At 36.5% G+C, this 26,365-nt stretch overlaps 1 protein-coding gene across 5 annotated transcripts in view; it reads right to left on the bottom strand.

Moving 5' to 3' along the window:
- Window positions 1-26,365, bottom strand: part of LOC105224150 (frequenin-1) — a 100,593-nt gene that overhangs the window by 25,368 nt on the left and 48,860 nt on the right. For all 5 annotated transcript variants that reach the window (XM_049456044.1, XM_049456040.1, XM_049456043.1 and 2 more), the window contains exons 4-5: window positions 2,195-2,219; window positions 2,065-2,113 (exon numbers count right to left, since the gene is read on the bottom strand). In XM_049456044.1, coding sequence (XP_049312001.1) covers window positions 2,065-2,113; window positions 2,195-2,219 — 74 coding nt within the window. The remainder of the gene's footprint in view (window positions 1-2,064; window positions 2,114-2,194; window positions 2,220-26,365) is intronic.

Raw genomic sequence — 26,365 nt, 5'->3', positions numbered from 1 at the left:
AGTGTCTTGGGAAGCAGGGCAGCAGTGCAAAGTATTGCCAAAAGCATGCAACTTCACTTTCCCTGTGTGCTAGGCCACAATGAAATAGTGGACAAGATTGCCAAGAATGGTGTGCGGTTAGCTTACAAAGACATGTTCAACATATTGTCTATACGACGATCTTGACAATAGCATGGTAAATAAAAATAAAATAAAAATAAAAGCCCGATGAAACGAGCTACCTGGGGACAAAACTGCAAAATTCATGTGCAAAACGATATATCGGAAGTACACAAAATTCTTGTTGGCACTTGACTGACTGTAGGACTGAAGGAACGTGATGAAAATACTAACTGGATACTGTTTGGTGGCAATATTCGAGATCAAGAAGACTGCAGAAAATTTCTAGAACAAGGCACCAGGGATACAATGCTCTTGTACACTTTTCCCGCATTGGCAATTCAATGCTTTAAGCATTTGGAGTTCCCACGGTATAATACACTGGAAGAGGTACCGATAGTGAGGCCACAGCATTTGGACTTAGCAACTCAACTACATCTGGCATCGCAAGGGAAAAACTGGCCCATGCTTTGCTTATTGGCCTACCAGATTAACCTAACCTTACCTTACATTATGATTGAATATCCACTATATGGCTATAAACAAGTCCGAGTTAAAGAAAGAACTCCTCGTGGATAGCCTTCTGCGGAAGTATAAAGAACTACCATCCGTTCTCTCGTTTTAGGCGATGATTTTAGAGCTAAATCTGCTCCACTGGGGTATTTGAGAAATAAGAATTGTGGTTGGACAGTGAGCATAAAGGAGACGTTGATACTTCTTTTCTCTTTAAGTTGAATCATACCTCTAAAGAATTGTCAGTTTGGAAGCTTCGAGAGATCTGTACATCCTACTTGAATCTCTTGGATGAACATCACCTTTCCAGTATATAGAATTCTTTCAAACCTTTCTAGTCTCCATGGCTCTGCTGACATCATACCGACACAAATGCAGCGCACAGTCAAGATCTCATGCAGCTGGCTAATCCCCATCTACGCAATTTTAGATTAAGGCCATGATGCGAAGGCTTGAAGACTGGCTAAGGTTGTGTTTATACCAAAGGCCGGAAAAAACTCTCACGTCGGTGCCAAGGTCTTCAAACCCAGTATCCTTTTTTCTGCTGAAAACGTTTGAGAAACTCATGTATCTGTATATTAGGAGTAGAAATCAGAGTAGTAAACTGTTAAGGACCCAGCATGCTTAAATATATAAAAGGCAAGTCGGTCGACACTGTTTTGTAGTAACATGGCTGGAGGTAGGATTAATGTGCAAGGAATTTGCTTTAGACATCTGTCTCGGCATCAAAAGGCCTTCAATAATTTGCCGCCGGAGTCGGTAGCCAAAGTTTGAGTTGGAATCGAAGCTAAAGCACCTCATTTGTTCAAATCTTTATAAAATTATTTTTCTGTTCATTCTGTATTTAATTCTACATACTTTTAATGTCTTATCGTTTTCTGATCAAAAATCGAATTTTGACAGGGCAAAATCGACCAAAATTTCGGGTAATATTCTACTTTTTTTGTAAACTCTGCCTTTTTGTCAATTTTTGATGTTTTTTTAATTGTATGTCCTTGTATGGCATATCTTCTACTTTAACTCGATCTTTCTATTTTTAAGTTACATTTACGGAGTAGGCCGGAATCACTGCAGCAATGGATTTTTTTAAAAACCTTGACCGTATTTTTTTTAGGTTGTCATACTGGGTGTTTTTTTATAGTAGGAGGAGTTATTGAAAGCCGAATTGCGGGACTTTAATTCACTAAACCTAAGCTACTTCCTTCTCATGTATCTCCGACAGGACCACTGGACAAAGAATTACTTCATGGACTCCTTAATATTTGCAATACAATTGTACCGTTAGGCCTGAAAAAGGAATTCTTAGCTATGGTAGTATTAAAATCGTAGCTGCTCAGAGAAAGTTAGAATTTTCCTTTTTTTTAATTTTGTGTTCATTTTTTTATTCATTTAAATTTTCTGCTATAAGAAATAATGTCTTGATTAATATGGTTTCATATACGTAAAACTTACTTGCTCTGTGAGTAAACCATTGGGACAGTCTTTCAGGAATCCTTTGTGCCTATTTTATATAAAATAATTTTAAACAAATATATCTCATATAAATTTTTTTATTTTATTGACTTTTTATTTAGTGGCTTACCATTGTCGAATTTCTTTTTCTGTAACTGAAATGAAAAAAATGGAAGAATATTAAAGTCAGTGTAATTACAATCGCTTAAAAAGTTATTAAAGTAAGTAAAAACTTCGAAATTAACCAAAAATGTGTATATTAAGCATTGTAACGGACATACATAAATAAATAACAGGTGACTGGTTATGTGTCTTTAAAGCAGTTTACATAATTATTCTGGTTTATTGGTCAGAATTTCGAGTAACTTTTGACGACAGCAAATTAAATGTTTACTATCCATTTTTCTATCATTTAGTATTTATTCATTGGGCAAAAGTACACAAAATAAGTTTCCAAAGTGGGCAGAGCAGAGGGTGGAAAAATGTCAAGTCCTCGTCGTCACGATATCTACCGTCAATATTTCAAATTGTATTGGATTTTGAACTAGTTCAAATTTCACTATCGTAAGAACTAAAAAAATATGAAGAAATTTATAAAAATGGCGACTATTCAAAATTCTACTAAGCTTTTCACTTTCTCAATTTTTTAAAAATAGCATAGGGGTTTTCAATAAAATCGCTACAAATTTTTTTTTTTTCAATAAAACAAAAACGGTTTGGGATATCAATGCAATTTTTTATTATTCCTTTATTGCTGTGAAAGTGCATTCGATGCCATTATGTATGCAACTCGATTTCTTTTGCATGGCCACCATGGACACTCTTGCAGAAGTCTTGACGCTGAACCCAATCTTCGTCAATCGTCGCCGGCTTGTTGACATAGACCATCGACTTAACGTAACCCCACAGAAAATAGTTTAACGACGTCAAATTGCACGACCGTGACGACCAATTGACTAATTTATCGTAAGATAACACGTTCACCAAACTTGGTTTTCAATTAATCGTGACATTCGCAGTGCGGCTTGTGTCGTCGTCCTGTTGGAACTAGAACCACATATTTTTCGAGTCCATATCATTCAATTCGGGTCAAAAATAGTCGGTTATCATTGAGCGGTAGCGATTCCCATTTAGAGCAACATGCCGGTCTTGATCATCACGGAAGAAGTATGGCCCAATGACGCCGGCGGCCCTTAAACCGCACCAAAATGTATTTTTTTCTGGATGCAATGATAACTCATGGAGTACGTGTGAGTTGTTGCCTGACCAATAACGGATATCTTGTTTATTGACGAAGCCATTCGGCCTCATCGTTGAAGATCCGGATCATGGATTTTTCATACTTACAAACATATAAAAGACATAGAAGTTTTATTTGGTTATGCTCTAATTATTCTGCAATCCAATAGTTGGTTTACACAAATTATTTTTCGGATTGCAATTCAAAGTACTTCTTTATTCATAATTTGGTTCGAGGCGGCCAATAAGTTCCCTCTTCACTTGAAAAACGCTCTATTGATATTTGATTCAATTCAATTTTCTAGTAAAGCAAAGCATGAAATAATTTGGCCTCAAAATGGAAAGTCTTTATCCTTCATAAAAGACATACTAATTTCGTTGTCGTATTTACGTGTTTTCTCAGACATTTTTGCCTTTTGAAATTCTTTAAATTCGCAAGAATACATGACCGCACTGCGCTCTTCTTCAGTTGCTCTAATATCTAAACGAATTGTCAAGTTAATCGAAATTATTTCCACACCAACGTTCACAGTTCATTTGTCCGTTGACTAGTCACTGCTCATTGAACATTTGTAATAACAATAACAAACACAATTTACGATTATACTGTGCAAATATACTTATTTATAACGGACTGTGCAGAAATATTGACTTTGCACTGATTGCACTCCATTAACATTGATAAGGACAAAACGAAGTGCGGCGAATATGTGTGCATACATATACGTATGCATGTGTGTGTACCGCATGTTTGTATGCGTTTGAACGCCAGTGGGAGTTGAATAAAATATGTTAGTATATTTGAGTTGAGCAAATTGCAACTCGGATGCTGAGACACACACAGTCGAACACAGGAGCAAGCGCTTTAAAGTATGAGGCCAGTGTGGGTAATGCAGGCAGACAGAAATGGTCAAACCAATCCACTAAGCGAATAATGCCAACAGCAGTCAACACAATCAACAATGGGTCATACCATTAGTCAGCTACAAATATTATTGCAACAATGCGACGACAAGCTGCTGTGACATTGACAGCAGCCGGAGAAGGAGTGTGAGCGCAGGCAAGGCAGAGCAACAACGCAATCAACGAGCGCCAGTGTTGTATGGTATGCAGGCAGTCAACCGCGCGACTCACCAGCCAGCCAGCTAACCAACCAATCAACTAAATAACCAATTCGTCACAGCGTCCGTTCGTCTGTTTGGTCTGTTTGTGCGAGCGTCTCACTAAGCAGGCGAGCAAATGCGACAATTGGTTAGCAAAATGAGCAAGCCGGCAGCTGAGCAGTTGTAAGGAAATCATTGAAGCGAAAGTACATAACAATCAGCGGCGACGCCACCAACATCTTAAAGAGCGATGACTGGCAACCATTTATTTATTTTTTTATACTTGCACGGAGAAGAAAGACTACCAGAAGACTACTTGGAAGTCTGTGCACACAAGCGTTTAAATAAATATATTGGTTTATTTGTAGTTTGGATCATTTTTTCCAGAAAATTAAGGATACGAGCAACTAGTAAGGGCATAAGTAGTTACTATCTACTTAGGTTTTGTTTTATTATAATAAAATAACAATTTAAATAATTTTATTACATAAATAACATTTATAATCAGAAGTATGCGATCACATTGAATTAAGATCAATTTTTTTCGAAAATGACAGGCGATAAACCCAAAGAGAAATTTGCATAAATATTAAAGTAGCTCATTACATAATATCAATGTGATTGAAAGCCACAGGAATGTTCCAAAATTGCTACAGCACTGAGATATCGAACTGAATAAAATGTAGAAAAGAAAGCTTGTACCAAAGAAAACGGGTTCCACGGACCCAAACATCCCCAACCTTGGTCGGGACGAGTCAAGCAAGAAAGCGTTTTATACTCAAAATATCCACCAAAATCATTCGAACCAACTAATTATGCATCCATCTCTCTAATATATACTTTCCTGACAATTTTCATGATGCTTGAACTTCACTTCAAAACGAGGCATGTTTTCAACGATCTCTCGACCGCCTTTGAGGGATTTTTCCCCTTCGTAGACTTGTGTTTTCGATAAAACTGAATCACCGTAAACTTGTTTTCAAAATTCACAAGGCTTCCACAGACTTTATTCGATTGACAGATCGCTCTCAAAGTCGGCATAGTTATTAAAGACAATCCTAACAATTTAGCAAAATATATATTTTAAAATTTTGTTTGTTTAATTACAATTTTCTGGTGCTTTTTTGTCAAAATGTATATTGAAATTTTGCTAATAAGCTTTGATAAAGTATAACCAGTAGCATACGTAGGCCTGTTTACTTCTATTATATAAAAAGTCAAATAATTTTTTCGATTGTGTGATTTTCGAACATAAATACAAGTTGACCTTTTCATGGGCAAGAGAATCTAGAACGATCCGAACTGAAAGTTTATGAAACTAAATCTTAAAGAATGATATAGAGCTGGGAATTTTACACGAAAAATCATTGGTTTTCTGCCATCTAATTTGTATATATTTATACCCGGAACAGGGTATATTAAGTTTGCCACGAAGTTGTAACAACCAGAAGGAAGCGTCGGAGATCCTATAAAGTATATACATATAAAGGGTGGATTTTTAAGAGCTTGATAACTTTTTTTAAAAAAAAAACGCATAAGATTTGCAAAATCTCATCGGTTCTTTATTTGAAACGTTAGATTGGTTCATGACATTTACTTTTTGAAGATAATTTCATTTAAATGTTGACCGCGGCTGCGTCTTAGGTGGTCCATTCGGAAAGTCCAATTTTGGGCAACTTTTTCGAGCATTTCGGCCGGAATAGCCCGAATTTCTTCGGAAATGTTGTCTTCCAAAGCTGGAATAGTTGCTGGCTTATTTCTGTAGACTTTAGACTTGACGTAGCCCCACAAAAAATAGTCTAAAGGCGTTAAATCGCATGATCTTGGTGGCCAACTTACGGGTCCATTTCTTGAGATGAATTGTTGTCCGAAGTTTTCCCTCAAAATGGCCATAGAATCGCGAGCTGTGTGGCATGTAGCGCCATCTTGTTGAAACCACATGTCAACCAAGTTCAGTTCTTCCATTTTTGGCAACAAAAAGTTTGTTAGCATCGAACGATAGCGATCGCCATTCACCGTAACGTTGCGTCCAACAGCATCTTTGAAAAAATACGGTCCAATGATTCCACCAGCGTACAAACCACACCAAACAGTGCATTTTTCGGGATGCATGGGCAGTTCTTGAACGGCTTCTGGTTGCTCTTCACCCCAAATGCGGCAATTTTGCTTATTTACGTAGCCATTCAACCAGAAATGAGCCTCATCGCTGAACAAAATTAAAGCGCGAAACACATTTCGAACCGAACACTGATTTTGGTAATAAAATTCAATGATTTGCAAGCGTTGCTCGTTAGTAAGTCTATTCATGATGAAATGTCAAAGCATACTGAGCATCTTTCTCTTTGACACCATGTCTGAAATCCCACGTGATCTGTCAAATACTAATGCATGAAAATCCTAACCTCAAAAAAATCACCCGTTATAAATGATCAGTATGTTGAGCTGAGTCGATTTAACCATTTCCGTCTATCTGTCTGTCCGTTTGTCCGTCTGTCTGTGTATATACGAACTAGTCCCTCAGTTTTTAAGACATCCTTTTATAATTTTGCAAACTTCATTTTCTCTTCAAGAAACTGCTCATTTGTCGGAACTGCCGATATCGGACCATGCTGCCATGCAAACTGAACATTCGGGATAAAGTTCTTGTAAAGAAAACTTTCTCATTTGACGATATATCTTCACGATATTTGGTATGAGTTATTGTTCATAGTAATAATGTAATCTCCTAAGAAATTTTTCACATCGGAGCATTGAAGACTTTTTAAGTTAAGGAGATATATTCGAAGAAATAGTAAAATTTTTTTCTTTGGATGAAAACCACCGGCCGTTTACGTCTTTAGATTTACTTAAACACATAGTTAATACATGAAATACACCTGTGAAGGGTATATTAGCTTCGGTGCAGCCGAAGTTGACTGGAACTGGGTTTCCCTAATTTTGAGAGGCTAGAACCCAAAATTTCAGTAAAAATTTCCACACATAGGATATTTTATGTTGTAGGTAAGTGGTTTGGAGTCAAACTACCACCACATACAAAAATAGCTGAATGTGATGGAAAATTTTTGAACTCCAATTTTTATTCAGGGCACCTCAAATACCACACGGACCTCTTAGCACATTATATGCAAATTGTTCATTCATATTTGTTGCATAAGGAAATTTTATTAAATTTTTGAGTTGATCAAAATTTCAGTAAAATGGACATAACTGCCTTGTTTGAATCACTTGGTACAGCATTTCGCCTGGAATTTCAGCTCCCCGAGTATTGCTGGTTAACTACCGTAATCTTTTAATTTAACATAATCCCAGACAACATATTGTAGAGGCATTAAATTGTTCACTAAATTCAAAAATAAGTCAGTCAACATCGTGTTATAATGGTCGCTATTGATGGTAGCTGTATTTCCTGCGTAATTTTGAAAAAAAAAGTTTGTTGACGAAGCCGTTAAGCCAGAAGTGGACCTCAATTGAAAAAACGCTCTTTGGATTGATTTTTTTTACAGTATTCACTAGGGAATACTAGTTTTCGTAATAACATTGGGCAATATTCAAGCGTTTTACCGAGTTGAAACGTGAGATTCTGAAATGGCAAATCTTACTGAACACATTAATTTTCAATACACACAATACACAAGTCACAATATTTTCAATAAAAACGAAATTTTCATAAAGTCATGTGTCCTTGAAGTAGAGTGAGGAAAACTCAGAGAGAATGTTTTAAGGTGTCTACAAAGCAAATTTTCATTTCATTCATATATTTCTAACAAGACTACACAGTTACAATACACCAGCCATTTGCATATATTCACAATAATAATATGTATTATTAAATCCCAAACCCAATTTCCATTATTCTGCTGCAGCTCCTTAGAATATATTACATGTTGAATTTTCCTTGAGCAGTTTTTATATTCGAAATTCCATTTCAGTGTCCATAACCTTTTAACCAGCAAGATTTAAGTACCACCTTCGCACTTAATAGCATTCTACCAGCATTTCATTTCAGGTATATGCAGTTATACCTGTTCTGTATTTTGCTTTTATTTTATTTTCCAGTGTAAACATCATAACAATCGTTCGGAGTATACGAACAAGCAGCTGTCTTACATTGCCATAAACGTCATTGTTGCTACTAATGCCGTCCTCGGTGTATTAAAGATGCAACATCGCCAATGTTTATGCATCAGACAACGTCGTGAACATGCTGTTGACTCGCTTGGCCAACAAAAGAATTTCGAATTTACCACAGCGCTGCATGCACAGCGGCATACTGATACCAGCCACAGTTAAAGTGTGCTTATGTGCAGCAGGGAAAATGAAAAAGAAAACAAAATAAATTGTAGAGAAATGCAGTTGAGGCGCAGCTAAGCATTCAAAATATCAAGGTAAGCACATATATATATGTATTTTTATGCCCTCAACAATGTCAATTTGGATTTTTCGAAAATCTCTTTATCTGTCTTTGTGAATGTTTAGAAGTGAATTGGGGGACTATTTTAGCAAATATCGAACTGAAATTTTACACATAATCTTTTCTCGCCTACGAACGGCTTATTTGAAGAAACTGCCGATATCAGATCAATATAGCATATAGCTGTCATATAAACTGTACGATCAAACTCAAGTCCTTATATGAAAACTTTAGAGTTTTATGAGATAACTTCACAAAATTCGGCTGAGGTTATTACCCAAAGTAAAGCTATACTCTATGAATAAATTGTTCACATCCAGCCAATATAGCGTATAGCTCCCATACAAACTGACCAGTCAAGCTCAAGGCCTTATAAGAAAAACTTTTATGTAGCACATGGTATCTTCACGAAATTTGGCTGAGAATATTGGCCATGACAAAGCTACAATCTGCGAATAAATTATTCACATCCAGCCACTATAGCATATAGCTCCCATACAAACTGACCGACCAATCTCAAGTCCTTATATGAAAAACTTTTCTATTTGAAAAGGTATACACACGAAATTTGGTACAGATTGTTGTTAGAACTAACAGTATAATCTCTAAAAAAAAAATTTAGATCGGACCACTATAGCATATAGCTGCCATACAAACTGATCGTAAAAAATAAAAAAAAAAATTTTATACCCCTGTTTGCTATAAAAAATGCACCTGTGAAGTATATTATAGAATTTTTGCACTAACTTTTCTCCTCAGTTGTTGTTATTATGGGTATATATAGAATTTGTTTACACTCATACTTGAGCGCATGCACATACTGGAACCCGTGTGATTGTGTGTCTGCACAGTTTGCTTTACTGCCTGTGGCATGCATATGCATACATTTGTGGCACTTGCATTTGGCGCCCCACTTGCTGCAGCTGAAACATTCATGGCATGGAAGCTGACACAGCCACACCAGAGAGTAACTGCAACTGGCATTCCATTGCTGCTGCATTTGCCACATTGTTGCTGCTATTGTTGTTGTTGTTATTGCCGCTGTTGTTGCGCATGATGATTTGATTTTTAGTCAATATCACATGAATGAAAAATATGAAAACAATGGCTTTGCAAAACAACAACAACAACTACCAGCCACCCTCATTGAATATTAAATTTGTTGCAAGTGTACTTATTTGCTTGTCCACAATGGCAACAACAACAACGACGACGACACGAATCTGCTCAGCTTGTTGCTGTGTCATGAAAAATGCATGGCATCTATAAAAGATAAAAATTTGTTGAAAATAACTGAATTTAGATTTTGCTTGCTCATATTCACAAGTAATCACATTTGCATGTTGTTGTTGCCATTGCTGGGCGACGTCATTGTGTTTTCATTACTACACGATTTTTGTTGCATGTGATTACAATTTGAGTGCAAATAAATTGTGCCCAAAAACTTGTTGCACACATGTACTGTTGTATATGTATGCGTGCTTGAGTGTTTTGCAGAAAAGTTGCTCATACGCAGTGGTGCTTCATGGTGCGCAAAGCCGAGAAATATATGCAATTTGCAAGAGGTTTTATTAAAATAAATAAAGTCAATTGTTTTTATGGCACACATTTTTCATTTTCTTGCTCTTTTGAATAAATTAACAAAGCTGCTGCAGAGTTTTGTTAATTCACACACATACACACAGTAAAATATTAACGTCCCGTGGCCGTATATGCTTATATAATTGATTTGGAAATGCTGTAAAAGTAAGAATGTAAATTAAGTAAAAATCGCACGCATTATCTTTTCTGAGGGCTTAACAAACTAATTAAATAAAAATCTTGAGAGGTCACTTTGAGGAAAAATGTTTTAATAATAAGGCAAATATTTTTTTCCCTTAAATTTTATCTAATTTGTAGAGTTTTTCGAAAAAAAATATTTGTTTCATTTAATTTTTAATTTAATTCATAGAATTTTCCAACCCAACTCAATAAAGGCTATATTACACTGGCCTACACTCATTTTGGTGCCTGAGATTTTATACCTGATTTTGGATGTATTTTGTGAGTAGATACGAGAAAATAAGTCACATTTTCCATATCAGCTCTTGTTCATAAGAAAGAAGCAAAAAACATCTAGTAGCTGGAATGTGGTTCATACTACCATCATACTATACCGACTACTGATGCGCACAGAGCTGCACCAAACCAAACAATTTTTTTAATTGGTTTATTCACCTAAATTGCCAGAAACCAATATTTGGAACGGCTGACCTCCTGCAGGACAGTACCATACCAGCTTACATTACTTAGTGTATGCCAGGGCGGTATGAGTGATGCGCGATGCGGTGGCTGGCAACATTGCTTGAAAACATACTCGTAGTAAACGGGGAAATTAAAATGAGAATTTTAGGTAAACTGGAGCTGTCAGCTGACATCTAGTAGCTGGAATGTGGTTCATACTACCATCATACTATACCGACTACTGATGCGCACAGAGCTGCACCAAACCAAACAATTTTTTTTGTAGGCCAGTGTTATTATCTAGATCTGACAGCTTCTTACAATCGTATATTACTTAAAAATTCACTCACAGAAGGTATATCTTTTAGAAAACTTCCTTATTCGCCGTAATCCTGGCGCAAAATTCATATCCGGATTAGTTTCGAATCAGTAAAAAAGTTTTTATCATTTTTATTCCTGTACAGGGCATACTAAGCTTTCTACAAAATGTAATACCCAGATAGAAATCTTCGAAGAAATGGCTCAGATTGGATCACTACGTAGGTTTGCGTTTTTTATTTCGAGATTAGAACAAAAGCACATTTTAATAATCGAAAAATGCTTTATTATTTTTCAAAACATATCACCATTAAGATCTACATATATACCATTGCATACATTTGCATCAATTTCCTAAGGACTTTTGCAACTTTGATTGAGATACCTCCAAAACATACCTTCTGAAAGCAGCAACGGTCTCGAAAAACGTTGACCTTCTTTTAACTTTTATGTAAGGGAATAAAAAGAGTTCATTCAGTCTGAAATCAGTACTATACGGTGGATAACTCATTAAATTGTTTGTGAATATATATGTTTTAGAAAAAACCTGGCGCAATATTTCATATCCGAATATCTGTTACGAATCAGTTTAATAGTTTTTTATAATTTTTATTCCTGTACAGGACATACTAAGCTTTCTACAAAATGTAATACCCAGATAGAAATCTTCGAAGAAATGGCTCAGATTGGATCACTACGTAGGTTAGCCTTTTATATTTCGAGATTAGAACAAAAACACATTTAAATAATCGAAAAATGCTTTATTATTTTTCAAAACATATCTCCATTAAGATATACATATATACCATTGCATGCATTTGCATCAATTTTCTAAGGACTTTTGGAACACTATTTAAAGCCATACTTTCTGATCGCAGTAACCGTCTCATGTGGAGTCGAAGAAGGTTGACCTATTTATCTTTTACGTACGGATATGATAATAAATCACTCTGCCCTAAATCGATACTATACGGTGGATAACTCATTAAATTGATTGTTTGAGTGCTCAAAAATATATAAAATATATGTAATAAACATGTATTATTTCGCGAATCGAAGCCGTTTTTTCTTTACGTAGTTCATTCAGAAGAAGAAGAATATAGAAAAAAGAATAAACAAAGCATACATGGCCTACTACACTTGTAAGAAAATCGTCAACAAGAATTGGGGCCTCAAACCAAGTAGTTATAATCATGTGGATGTACACGGCGGTCATAAGACCTATACTTACATATGGAGCTCTGGTATGGTGGCCAACGCTAAACAAACAATACAACATTAGAAAATTAAATGGAATACAAAGAGCAGCATGTGCGGGTGTTACAGGCGCAATCAGGTCATGTCCGACTGATGCGCTCCCTTGAATGGATATCCACCAAAAGCATATCGGACATAAGTAGTTTCATCGAAACCTCAAAATAGTTTGAGAGAGAAGGTGAAACGTAATAGCAGATACAGGAGGTTCTACGAATTAGTGTATCAAAATGGCACATCAGTGCTAATTGAGCCCGATAGGGCTGCACTCCTACCTACCTACCTCATTCAGAGGTTGATTGTACGCTGGGCATTTGAAAAGCTTGCTTCTACTCTGGCTAATTCCTTAATTTTAGTTGCAGACTTAGTCGGATTTGAAGCAACTCTACCAATTTTGAGTACTGATTGTTCAGATAGTGCTTTTTTCCGTTAAAATGTTTTCCATATGCCTCTGTATCCTTTATATATCGATTAACGGGTCTGTAGCTGAGTTTTATCTGTTTGGCAATGTATTGATTGGACAGACCCTGAGAGTGAAACAAGTCTACTTTTTTCACGTTCCTATAAGCTCAGAATAGTAGTTTTTCCTATTTTTACTTCAAAATTTTTCAGTATATTTCGAAAGCATAGTTATCGTATTTTTTAACATTTATATCTACCAATCGTCATGAGACGTTTTTTTTCAGCGATCGACAAATTATGTTCTCCAAGTGACTTTTGGACTACTTTCACAAAGTCGTCTTGAAATGATCTACGACTTCGATTGGTTTCATAATAAACTGGCCATTGATGAAATTTCACCACTGAACATTGAACTAAGGTCATCTATGCACTCTTGATGTGTTAATCCACGTTGAAAGTTGTAAAACATAATCGCACTAAAATTTTCACGATTTAATTCTATTTTTTTGGTTGAGATGAATATTTCAAGTTACTGTAAACAACACAAAAAGTGTCCATATGTCAAAATGTTCCTAATAGTGTAACAGCAAAGATGTCAAACTTTATTGTCAAGTTGTCAGTTGTCAGTTGTCAGATTGCAACACTATGGTGGTCGAATCCGGAAATATTAAAGACAACCTACGTATAGCGTATGGTAGCAATACTGACCATTCAAAGCGAGGTTCTTGTAAGGAAGCTTTTGTATTTGTGAGATCTATTATAGCTTCGGTGCAACGGTAGTTCAGGTTTTTCTTCATCCATACAAATTTATAACTCAATGTCCACTTGATGAATCTTAACAAAATGTTGCAAAAAATATTTGAATACAAATCTTGCCATTTATATATATTAAACATAAGAAGGAAGGAAAACTTAATAGCAGGTGCAAAAAAATATTTTATGCTCTCGGAATTTGCAAAAATAAAAGTAGAGGAAATATTTTCAGGTCTTGACAAAACTGAGTATTATACTTTGGTGCAGCCTTAACAAATAAAGAAATTTCCATACAAGACTTGATTTAGCTATTTCCAATCTGGAAAATTTCTTCAAATACTTTAGCGTTGGTTTAGGAAATAATATGTGCTAAATTTTGTTAACTAAAAAGTTCTTCATACAATAATTTACTTTTTACTCTCCAGTTGCATGGGAGCTGTATGATGTAGTGTTCTCATATTAACGGTAAAAACACGATATACGACAAATGAGCAGCTTCTTTGTTAAGAAAGGACGTATGCAAAATTTAAGAGCGATATCTCAAAATCTGAGGAATTAATTCGTGTATATATGTATCTCAACCAAAAAATATATTTTTATTAAAAGCCCATTGTTAATGAGCAAAACTGGTCTAAACCATACCATTTCTATAACTTCAAACGTAAAATGTATGCCGCTCATACCCAACTACAATTTTTACATGCTCAACAATAATTTTTTAAGTCTTACTTGGGTATACAGTACTCTGTTATGTCCTAACTTAGTCCATCCTTACTTAACATTGAATTTTCATTTTGTGTCAAACACATTTTTCATCATTTAGGAACTTTTCGTATATTTCATTTAAAGGAAATGTCTTCTACATGAGTATCTACTGAATTTTTCTTAAATATAAATTTAATTTCGAGTCTGAAAGAAACAAAACAGTGCTTTCTAGACAATTTTAAGCATGAAAGGGTTAAGTCTCAAACCCGTTAGTCGTTTCCAAAAGGATTGTTAATAAATGCATACATTGTGCGTCTTAAATAATTGCGAAAAGAACCCGCAATCAATTTATTATTCACTTGTGTATCGCGCTGTAATTAATTTTACATTTAACATGCATAAATATATAAAAAAAAAAAATGCAGTGTAAAGGCTCCTTATATATCTTGAAGCAACGCATTTCCTACGGTTCAAATGTTACGTATACGCACTGCCAGTTCCCACAGCGTAATCAATGAGCCACATAGCTACGCACACATGTTTGTCGGCACGTGTACACAGCCAGCTAACAAGCGCTGACATGACAGCAAATATTTTTCTTGTGCACACATACTTACATACTTACATGTATGTATATGCTTGTACTGTGTTGCTTCATAATTGATTTCATTAATTACGCGCTGTAGCGGTCGTGTGTTATACCTTATTCGTATGCGTGTAAGCGTGTTTGAAAGGCTGCGTCGCGCAAAGCCGCAGCGGTTGGTGGAACTGATAGCGATTGATGACTTTGTGGTGTGCAATTACAACGCTGTCGTGCTGATGTGAGAGTGTTGTGCGTGTGTGCTTATTGCTGCGCACAATTATATTAATATAGAAGCGCAGTTGTGTAGAGTGAGTATGCAACAAAACGGGCGCAGTAAGTTATTTTATAATGGGGTGGGAAGTTTAAAATTTTTTCACGTATTTTGAAGAGATTTTTTTCATAATATTTTCTGAAGCGTCCAATTAGTGCATTGTAGATTAGGAAAAGCGCATTTTTTTGTGTTAAAAGTTCCTGAATATACAAAAATTATTCAAAAATGATTTAATTGATCCCTCCTATGAATATTGCTGTGCCTATTGAATGATATATGCCTATATTATATGAATATCGCTCTATAATTAAGTGCAGCTGCGTTGTCACACGTTTACCAACGCCCAATTACATATGTTTTCGCGCCACTAGTAGGTTGTGTCACATTCACAAAAGCGTAAGAGTGAATATATGAGTACTGTGGCCTTTCTCCTCTACTTCCAGTTATGTTACTAGTTAATGATTTAATGATTTTCGAAAGAGAACTACAGGAAAAGAACTCTTAAAACATATTATAAAACCTATTTTAGAAACGCTGATCGTTTTTTAAGGATAATCGTTTTATTCAATGTATAAAAAAAATGTTCACCGATATCTCAATCGTATAAAGAACCAAACTCTTTGCCGAAAAAAATACTTAACTAGCACTCTAATTCACAACAGCTCACCGTCAACACCAACAAACATAATATTGATAAATTTGCAACACAAGTGCTGCACATACTATATAGTCATACACATGTCCCACTTGATTACCACCTAACACATCGTATCCTAGTGTCTGTTAATGTATGCTCTCTTCAACACTAAGTCTGTCAATGGTCACTGCTCACTTGAGTTTTCATTGTTACTCATACGCACCCGCCCACACCATGGGTCAGCATGTCAATCATTCATACACCATTACCCAGCATGTCAAAAGCATAAGCAAACATTGAATATTGCACTGTGGCATGTTGCATGTCGGCTAACGATAACTACACGGTTTTGCATAGGTATTATATTGACATGCTAATGCGCACACATACATCCCTAGGCACGTGCAGGTTTACAAATTTGAAATATTAGAATAAAATCATGACAAAACATCTATGTTGAAACATAGGACTAATAAATTAAAAAACAAATATATTTAAAATGATAATTATATGCTTTCAATTTTGTTTCCTCAATAAAGTGCATATGAAATAGCTAAGTTTAGACATTTTTGATTCAACTGCTTTGCGTTTAAGTAACTTATTATTACACAGACACAGTTTGCATTTTAGTAAAGTTTGTGAGATATAAGAAAAATTTAAATGTAGAGCATTTCTGGTAATTTTCGAAATTGTTTACGGAATTTTGTGTTAAGGAAAAAAATGTCAAATTGATTTCCTGCCTTTTCTGAGGCTTGAATGCCTCATTTCTCTCATGTTTTACCGTGGAAACTTATACTAATATTAGGTTGTCAAATTTCTTCCTTTTCCGTCCTTTTGGTCTTTGAATTTCGCCGTCATGTATTAAAAGTGCTACAGAGCCCGTATTTGGCAATCTACACATCTTTGAAAGGTCTTGACATAACCTAAAAAAACGACACTGAATGACGACTATGCATTATTATTTTTGGATTATATGCGTTCAACAGTTATCAGACGTAATTAAACATGAAGTTCACTAACGCCGAAATTCGCGTTTTATAGTTTTGCCTTTAAGGCCGATCCGCTAGAGAAACGTTCCGTGAGATTCGTTTTTAAAGGCGACTCGGATATCGAACTGCTAGAGGAACCACGATAAGCCTAGCCGGCGGAAGACCTTCCGTGAGATTAATGGTGTTAGTCCATCTCGTGACATCGCCCAGATGATGGCAGTTAGTCACCAAACCATATTAAACCATCTGCAGAAGGCTGGATATACAAAAAAGCTTGATGTTTGTAATCAACGCCTGCGATATGCTGCAGAAACGAAACGAACTCGACCAATTTTTGAAGCGGATAGTGAGTGGCGACGAAAAATGGATCATATACGACAATATAAAGTCAAAACGGCCGCGATCGAAGGCCCGTGAATCATCCCAAACAGGGGTCAAGCCGGGATTGGCGGCCAAGAAAGTTTTTCTGTGTGTTTGGTGGGATTAGAAGGGAATCATCCACTATGAGCTGCTTTCCATATGGCCAAACGCCTAATTCTACCATCTACTGCGAACAACTGGACCAATTGAAGCAGGCGATCGACCAAAAGCATCCAGAATTGGCGCCCACCATCCCCCCCCACCCCCCCCCCCCCCTCCCGGAGCCCCCCCCCCCCCCCCCCCACACTGGGTTGTAATGTTCCGCCAGGGGTATTATGAAGTTGACGTCTAGATGGAAACAGATTATTGAACGAAACGCGCATATATGAACTAAATCTGATCACAATAACACTTTTTATAAAGCTTTGAATAAAGAGCAAAAAATCGGACGGGAGATATTTGACAACCTTATATAAACTTAAATTTTAGTGAAATAGTTTTGTAGATCTGGCCACATATTGTCATGCAATACAATGAAAATATTACCCACGACTAAAGACAAAAACGTTATTGTCGGTATCAATGCAAAAAATAACGAATTTAAAGTTGTTTTCTCCGTTAGGTTAACAGCATCTGTCATTTCTAGTTAGAAAAAGGTTCTTTGCTGAAAGAAGGAGTCTTGGTTAAATTGACCGGAACTTAACTGAGAAATGGCTGTTAACCAAACATTGAGAAAATGATCTTTAAGATTTGGCATTTTACTAAAAAATTCAATTACAGTCGAACTTTCTTAATTCGATTCACCATAATCAACTAAAAAACTTCGAGTTACGGTAGGAAATTTGTATGCAACTTGACTTATATTGCTAATTTAAGAGTATAAGTTATAGAGAACTTCGAGATTGAGCTCATCCTGTTCTTTTACTTGTACATATTAAGGATTTTATAATCAATTTTTTTACAGTTTTCGACTTTTAAATAACTTTTCTTTCGGCTGAGCTCATTAATGAGAATAAATGGGAAAAATACCTAATTTATACATATTTAGCACAAATGTGCTGTAGATAGACATCAGCTCAAAATGTCACTTAATATCAATGTTCGTTTTCTCGAATTACTGGTTCTAAAATATTTTATTACCCATATTCTTATCCTGGACTATCCGTTAGTTAAATCTGGCATTACATTGAGCTTATGTTCCGATGTACGAAAATCTTCTTTCGTAGACTTTGTAAATATACCACTGAATCGATTCTCACAGTGTTTGAGATATCATTCTGAGATGTTGCACACGTTCTTTCTTCATCAAGAAGCTGCTCATTTGTTCGAATCGAATTGATATGAAGACACTATGGCACAAAGCTGTCGACCAAACTTAAGTCTTTGTAGGAAATTTGGCATAATTCAGTACCCTTGACATACCTATAATACTTGAAAAATTGTTTAGGTCGGACAACCATGGCAAGGATAGCTCAAGTTCTTTTTTGCAAAATTTCCTTAATTCTCAAATTATATACACGAAATGAGGAATTAATTATTACCTATTCATACTATCCAAAGCATGGCTATAATCTCCGGATATAATACTCAGAACGAACCAATATAGCCAATAGGTGCCATTTAAGCTTTTTGAACCTAAATTGTGATCTATTTAGAATTCTTATGTATTTTCACGCATAAGAAGTTTCTTCATGATTTACTTATTTACATATATTTATTTAATTTGCATCTCAACGTGTTTTATTTATATATGCTTAATTTTTTTATTTTTTATCTTTTTTTTTTGAACATTCCACTTCGCACATCATTCATACAACATTGATTGCCGCAATTATGCTCAAAACGATTTCACTTAAAGAACGCTATTGGCTCATTACCGCGCATATTTAAAGCTCCATTGAGACCTTTGCAATTTTAATGTGATTTAAATTATTTTCCATACAATCGCCCATCCATCAAAATGGTATGCCATAATAAAAGGAGCAAGCAATGAACGGTGAAAAGAGGAATATCTGCGGTAGCATAAAATGATAGAAATAAAAGGAAATATAAATAATAAACGAGTTTATATGTATAAATTAATTTTCCATTTTCACCGGCAGCTGGTGCACCTGTATCGGCGCTTAAGCCAAGCGCACAGGCGACATGCTGCGCTTTATCCAAAATGCCACTTAAATGTCCTCTGCATTTTTGAGCGCCAAAAAAAGGAGATGCGAGTAAAAGGGGTTGGGGTAAGGGTTAAAGTGTGGCATGGCACAGCATGCGAAAGGCGCAAGCCAAGTAATGCTGCAAAGAGCAGCTGTGCAGCATAAAAATGCATTTACTGGGAATTATATATATTTTCATTAAATATATATAGTACATATAGATATATATGTATATGTAGGTATATGTAGAGATGACCCACGGAACTGCGCTTCTACGTCCTGCACGTAATCAATATCTCCTCCGTTCATTTTGCAGCACACGCTTACTGCGTCCGGCATGCTTTACTTTACTTAACAATTTTTTTTCATACCCGCAAAACTTGAAGCTCGCTCCCTGCGCGCCGCCTATCAGCTGCCTGTGGCGCAATTATCCAGCACGGAAATTGCATTCCCTCAACTCAGAAGCTGCCTTGAGGTATGCAGATATTTAATATTGGTCATGTGGCACGTGCGACTTGGGCTGTCAACGTGGCAGCGTCGTTCGCTTTTAACTGTCCACTTTGCGTTGCAGCGCTCTTACCTGCCGCTGCTGCTGTTGTTACTTGTAGTTCATGTACCAGCATTGTTGTTGTTGCCATTACTGCAATGTGAATTTAAACGTGATTTTCCAGCGGGCAAGCAGCAAGCAAGTTAGTGTGTGTGAGCCTTTGAGCGCCCAAGCAAGTAACCAAGTCGCGTTGAGCCTGGCCGATTGTCGTCTTGGCCGTTGGCAGGTTTTGGCTTTAATTGCCACAATGAAATTTCAAGAATTTCATATAAATGTACAGACCCACACACACACTCGCACATCCACATGCATTCTTTATTGTTTCCGTTGCAAGCAATTCAGTTTCCACGACGACGAGAATGTGCAATTAAGATGCCGTAACGGGGCTTTGTTATCGCTCGCATATCCTTGCATATCCCTGCATTCACTTACATAGGTATCAGCCCACGCACGCCAGCCGGCCGCCGCTCTTTACTCAGCGTCTCGTCTTTCCGTTTCATTTACTTGCCCATTTGGCATCGGCAGTGCCGCTATTCACATTCGCATTCGCAATCGCATTTCCACTTCTATTCTTCGCCTGTTTGTCTGCTTTATTTGTTCTATGCAGTCACAATCGCCACAATTAAATCTCGCAATTACGCCGGAAAACTGGCTGTGAATATCTGAATATCTTTGCATTCGCTTCTATAATTACTAATATGCGCATGTGTGTGTATGCGTCTTATCCCATTACTTGTCTCCATGTGTACACATTTGCATTTGTGTGCGTACAGCTTAATTTGCTGGATATTATGTGGCACCACAATAGCATTTGCGTCTGCGTCTGCCGCTCCGCCTCGCACAGCTGGCCGCGTTGCCGCCTACTCGCTGTTTCAGCGCAACTTCAACGTTCGCTTCTCGATTGTTTGCACTAATGATGATTATTACGGTGCAATAGTCGCATTACGCAGTCTGTCTCGCAGATTATTAAGCTTTCCTCGGCGATTATCCGCACATGTTGGTCTTTGTTCTCGTTAATGTGTTTTCTATTGGTTTCATTTTCGATTTTGATTAAAATATTTACATAAGATGTAATTGGATTGCAATAAATAGGTAGTAGGTAAAAAGTTGGATGTAAATTTTAATGCAGATGGAAATGAAAACGATACGTCAGTATCAGAGTGTTTTCCAATAGTGACTAACCTTAAGCGTGACTTGTCACCAAATAAAATCACTTTTATTTTTAATAAAAATTATTAGCCTTTTCCTAGAGCATCGTATCAGTTTCAGTAACCACCAACTCGGTTCACTCTATGAGCTTTTGAAAAGTGACCGTAAACGGTGACTGTTATTGAGCAAATCGAGTGGATAACTTTTTGAACCGGTCGATTGGCCACCAAAAGCGTATGTTATCACAATGTTAGTCTTTTTCCTGGGAGGATATGTTAAGTCTGAAGTCTATGAAAATCCCGTTTCAATTCAGGAGCAAAACATTACACGTATCATTAGCCAGTCGAAATGCTCGAACGAGTCATAAACAATTGGCCTCAACGGATGGACCATCTAAGTGGTAGCCGCGGCCAACTTTGGAAAGAGATAATCTTCAAAAAATAAAAACCAAAGAATGTGAATTCTTATGGTATTTCCCCATTAAATTTGACGTTTCTGTGTTTTTCTTTAAAAAAGTAGGGGAAACTCGAAATGGATCACCTTGTAGTATATTAAGGCTATAAACAAGTTTTACAGAAAAGGAGGTGGACTTTACCATAGCTCGCCTGAAGCACAATTGTCCAGTAGCGAACCGTATGAAGCTAGTGGAGCTTCTACCATTTTTTCATTTGCAGATAGTGCGATAGTAGTGCCCAACTTATTAGTTTCATAACCTTTAGTTTCCTGCAGTTCCGCTATGGACAGGCACAGAAATTGTTCTACAATAAATAGGTAGGAAGGTAGTAGAATGAATGTCACCACCACGCACCTAAAACTGTAAGAATCTTCAAAAATAAAACCAAAGAATGTGAATTCTTATGGTATTTCCCCATTAAATTTGACGTTTCTAAGTTTTTTCTTTTATAACATAATTGTCGATGATATATCTAGTAGTAGACAGTGGCTTCTATGTTCACTCGCTTTCAGGGTCTAATTGGAGATCATCTGCTTCGTAGTTAGCCGGAAAGTCACTATATACTGGAATCCTTTGCAGGTTTATCGTGAAATAGAATACTAGATCTACCAATTGAGCAAGGCATTGACTATCTTTGATCAAACCCTAATAAACTTGGGTGCTCTCAAATCCGCTTGCCTATCTGTATAAATTTGTTCTTTGCTAGATTAAGAAGGCTTTCTTTGATTGCTATGATCTCCCATTAGTAGACTCTGCAGTAGTTATAAGGTGATTCTTATATCTAATTTTGCTGAAAAGGCAACGCCTCCTCCTTGAAACATTTAGTTTGGATTCATTCTATGCTTATCCCTGTGTTCCTGTCCAACTCACACTCTTTCCACTGTTCTCTAAATGAAAAGGCAATATTGGGGACGAATTGTAGTAGTAAAGTAACTCGTTCAGAGATAAGAAATTGAGAAAGTCTTGACAGTATGGTCCGCAAACTCAAGGCCAGTATCACCTAACTTTTGGAATGAAAGCGTTATTGAGCAGTAGATCAGCTACTTTAATAGCAGTCACTTCTGCTTACAATACTGTAAAATGGTCAGGAGGCCTGAATCAGAATTTGATAAATAATTTCCGACTTTAAACTTGTTCATCACAAGGTTTGATCCAACCGTAAATAAGCTCAGTGTCACTCTTTTAATGATTCCTCTCCTATGATAATTCCCTTAAGTGAGTAACTACCAGGGTTAGGCTTGGAAATCTGGTAATCCAAGGATTTTAACAGGAAGAGTAACTTTTATACTTTCCGGCTATGTCCATGTGGCGTTCTGTGCCACACCCCTGTAAGGAAATTATCGGAGAAGAGAGTTTCTCGTTCATCTCTCACTAATTTCTACGCAAACATAGTAGCCTTTTCCAGAAACTTTCATCATACCAAAATTCTTCTAAATATTATAGGCTTAACTATGGTCACTAAGAGTTAAATCTCCTTTGGAGAGACGCCCGATAAATATCGATGTAAGGGAAAAGGAATCAGCTCTTGAGATATAAAAGTTATATCACTGCCTCACTGCCCAACTAAAAACCAATATCAAATCACACGAATTTGCCAAAATTAAACCCAAAATAACTAAAGCTTGCAGTAGTCTTAATTTGTAAATCAAATTCAATCTTAAAGCACGCCACGAGAAGGTAGAAAGTACAAAGTGGTATATGAAAAGACAAAAGTAAGCTCAAAATAAACATTTCTATTTTATTTCGCAGAAGAATAGAAGTTTCCCGTTGTTTATGCATATTTTCTATGAATTTTTTCTTAATTTCTCGCTTTGTGCACACCCACCTTCGCACAAACTGACATGTTTATGTTTGTGAGGGCAGAAGATAATACACGAAACAACAAAAAAACTGTCATAACCAAAATGCTAGGGTATCCAACATAGCCAAAAAGTACAGCTAGAACAATAGCAAACACAGAGAAGTCATAAAAGCGCAAACCACGAAAAAAGCTAGCCCTGGTACGAACACCTACGAAGTTTGGTAAAAAGAAGAAGCAGCATACACATTAAAAGTGAATATTAATGCGAACAACAGCGAATGCAATTTCGTCGGGAAATTTATGTTGCGACAGTGTTGTGGAAGTAAGACAGTAATGTCCGTGTGTTGGTGCGATGAGAGAACAAAAAAATCGCGAAAGTTTAAGAGGAAGTATTACAATAAGAATGACAAAAGAAAGGAGACGAAGTAAATGTAATTTGAATAAACAAATGTAGACACTAGAAAGTCGTTGGTAAAAACACTTTTTTTCGTTTTTCTATTTGTGTTGTTATATAAATACTTTTTAATTTGCTCAAATTGAGTTAATTTAATAGAAAAGGGCTTAAATCTAATTTTAAATATATTTATTAATTAAAATTCGCTATTTAAATTTCCATATTAAAATTTGATTCTTATTAAACATTCCTCAAATCTTGTTTCGAGAAGGTATCTTGTTTTGATCGATCTGTTTGTATGGCCGCTTTGTCTAAGGCAGGGAACGACTCGATGTCACTCATATGTATGATGGTAGCAAATAGGTTTTTGGTCTTTCAAACCAAATATTGGAATTATAGATCTAATCGTGTTTGTTTGAGACATATCTACGTCTGCTATTGCCTTTATCTGCATTCCAAAAAGTGACAGTATCAATGTTTGAGTATATCCGGGTCACGATTGTTCACATCAACACTAATAGCTGGCAACCGATCAATGATGTCCTCGTTTCTGATCTTCATTTTGTACGACAAAGGAGGGTCCGCCCACATTACTGTGCTATACTTCGTGAAGTCCTCTTCTAGCTTGTTTTTCAGCATTGATGGCATGTACTCTGGTACTCTGGGCGAGGGCTTGGGAATGGGGTTCAAGAACATATTTTGTATTACAGCGAATACCTCAATTGGCACCGATATGGGAAGGCGGTTCCAATTAAACTGTTCAGTTATTCCACAAAAGAGTGATATCTTAAAAACTGAAGGACTATTCCACGTATTAACAGGTAAATGGATAAATAGAGAGATGGACATGGCTAAAACGACGCAGCTCATTACGCTGAGCATTTATACGCATATATGTATACCTTATAGGTCTCCTACAAACTCACTTCCAACACCTAGTTGTATCAGGCAAGCTTAAAAGTTTGTAACAGTTCAAAGAAAAGTTTAGACATGTGGTTTTCAAAAAGAAATGAAAAACATTTACATTGTCTACTCAGTCCGAAGTAGCATCTGGCAAAGTTACTCTGCGTTGTTTTTCGAGGCTTACATTGTTATTGGTGTTACTACTAGTTCCAAGATAAACGACAGCGAAGTGACAGTGACGTGGGAGCCTAGTCGCGAGTGCGACGACTGTTTGTTTGATGACAGGAGATATTTCGTCTTGCTCTCGTTCTCTATCAAACCCATTTGCTTCGCTTTCTTATACATTCTGGAAAAAGCACTATTATTTTCATGGGTAGTATTTTTTATGTGGCGGGTCCTAAACTCAGCGCCCAACCCTGGAGAAGGAATGTTTCGCCTTCTCATTTTAGCTCGCTTTCAAACGAATGTTTTTTGGCTACCCAGACGATAGTTGGCCTAAGGCCGGAAGTCGTGAGCTGTTTGAGTCATATGTAAAAGAATCATTTCTGGTCAGTCCCAAGTGAATGACGATCAGAGAACATTCCTCATTTGCAGGAACTTCTCACATAGCTCCATGCTCCAGCCCAGCGGTTGGTTCGAATGATCGATCGTTTTAGCAATAATGCACCCAAATATTCTTCGCCGAAAAATCAAATGTCTTAGGGTTCACATTACTCTACAATAAATAGTCCAGCCGTGTTCGTTGTTCTGATTCAATTATTAGACAAATTGGATTTTGTGAACCCGCAAATTAAAATTTTTTTGAAAAATCTCCCATAAAGTGGGTGGACACAGCACCAATTGTTAAGCGCGATGGTAGATGGACTCATTTGGAACTTCTTCGATACTCTGCTCCACACCAACAGTAAGGTCTTCGGTGCATACTGTACGTTATCTCTAAGGATGGAAGTTATCCATTAGAGTAAACGTGTTGCGAAACTGTTCCTTGATTGGTAGAATTACCGTCTCTGCTGGACGATTATTTCAGGAAAAATTAAATTAAGTTTTTTTTTCGATCCGAAGAATAACTCAGAAGTAGAAAAAATTCGAAGCTCAGTTATAGTGGCACGTTCTGTTGAGGTGAGCTGATAAAAATACATACTTATATGGTATATAAATTCTAAAATTAAAATTTCTCTATTATACTTGTATATATAAATAGCTCTGATGATGCGGAAGGCATTTTCCACCACCTCATCTTCAAAAAAATATAGTTATTCCCAGAGATCTTCTTAACACAAACAGAGAGAAATATTTTGTGTTTCTCACAACTGTATCTGTCTTAAAAAAAATATTTGCAATTTTTCAAGAGATTTGAATTCACTTGTAATCATGTGATTTTCACCGCCTCAATGACTTTGAAATGAAAGATGTATTATTTCAGGTGACGAAAGGAATCAAAACCACAAAAGCTTTTATGAGTAAGCAGGCTAAACATATGAGCAGGAGTTTGTATGCACATATACATATACATATCTATACGAAAATACTAAAGTGGAAGGCGAAATGAAAGCCGAAGTCGGCATTGCAACCGCCCAGATGTGAGATAAGCAAGGCAGTACAACGCCTTTCACCTAAGGTGCTGACTCATTGAAATTTGGTTTTCAAACACACAACAT

The sequence above is a fragment of the Bactrocera dorsalis genome, chromosome 4, assembly GCF_023373825.1.
Source record: "Bactrocera dorsalis isolate Fly_Bdor chromosome 4, ASM2337382v1, whole genome shotgun sequence".
Lineage (NCBI taxonomy): Eukaryota > Metazoa > Arthropoda > Insecta > Diptera > Tephritidae > Bactrocera > Bactrocera dorsalis.
The sequence above is the reverse complement of the archived record's forward strand: the minus strand, read 5'-3'. Positions and strand labels throughout refer to the sequence as shown.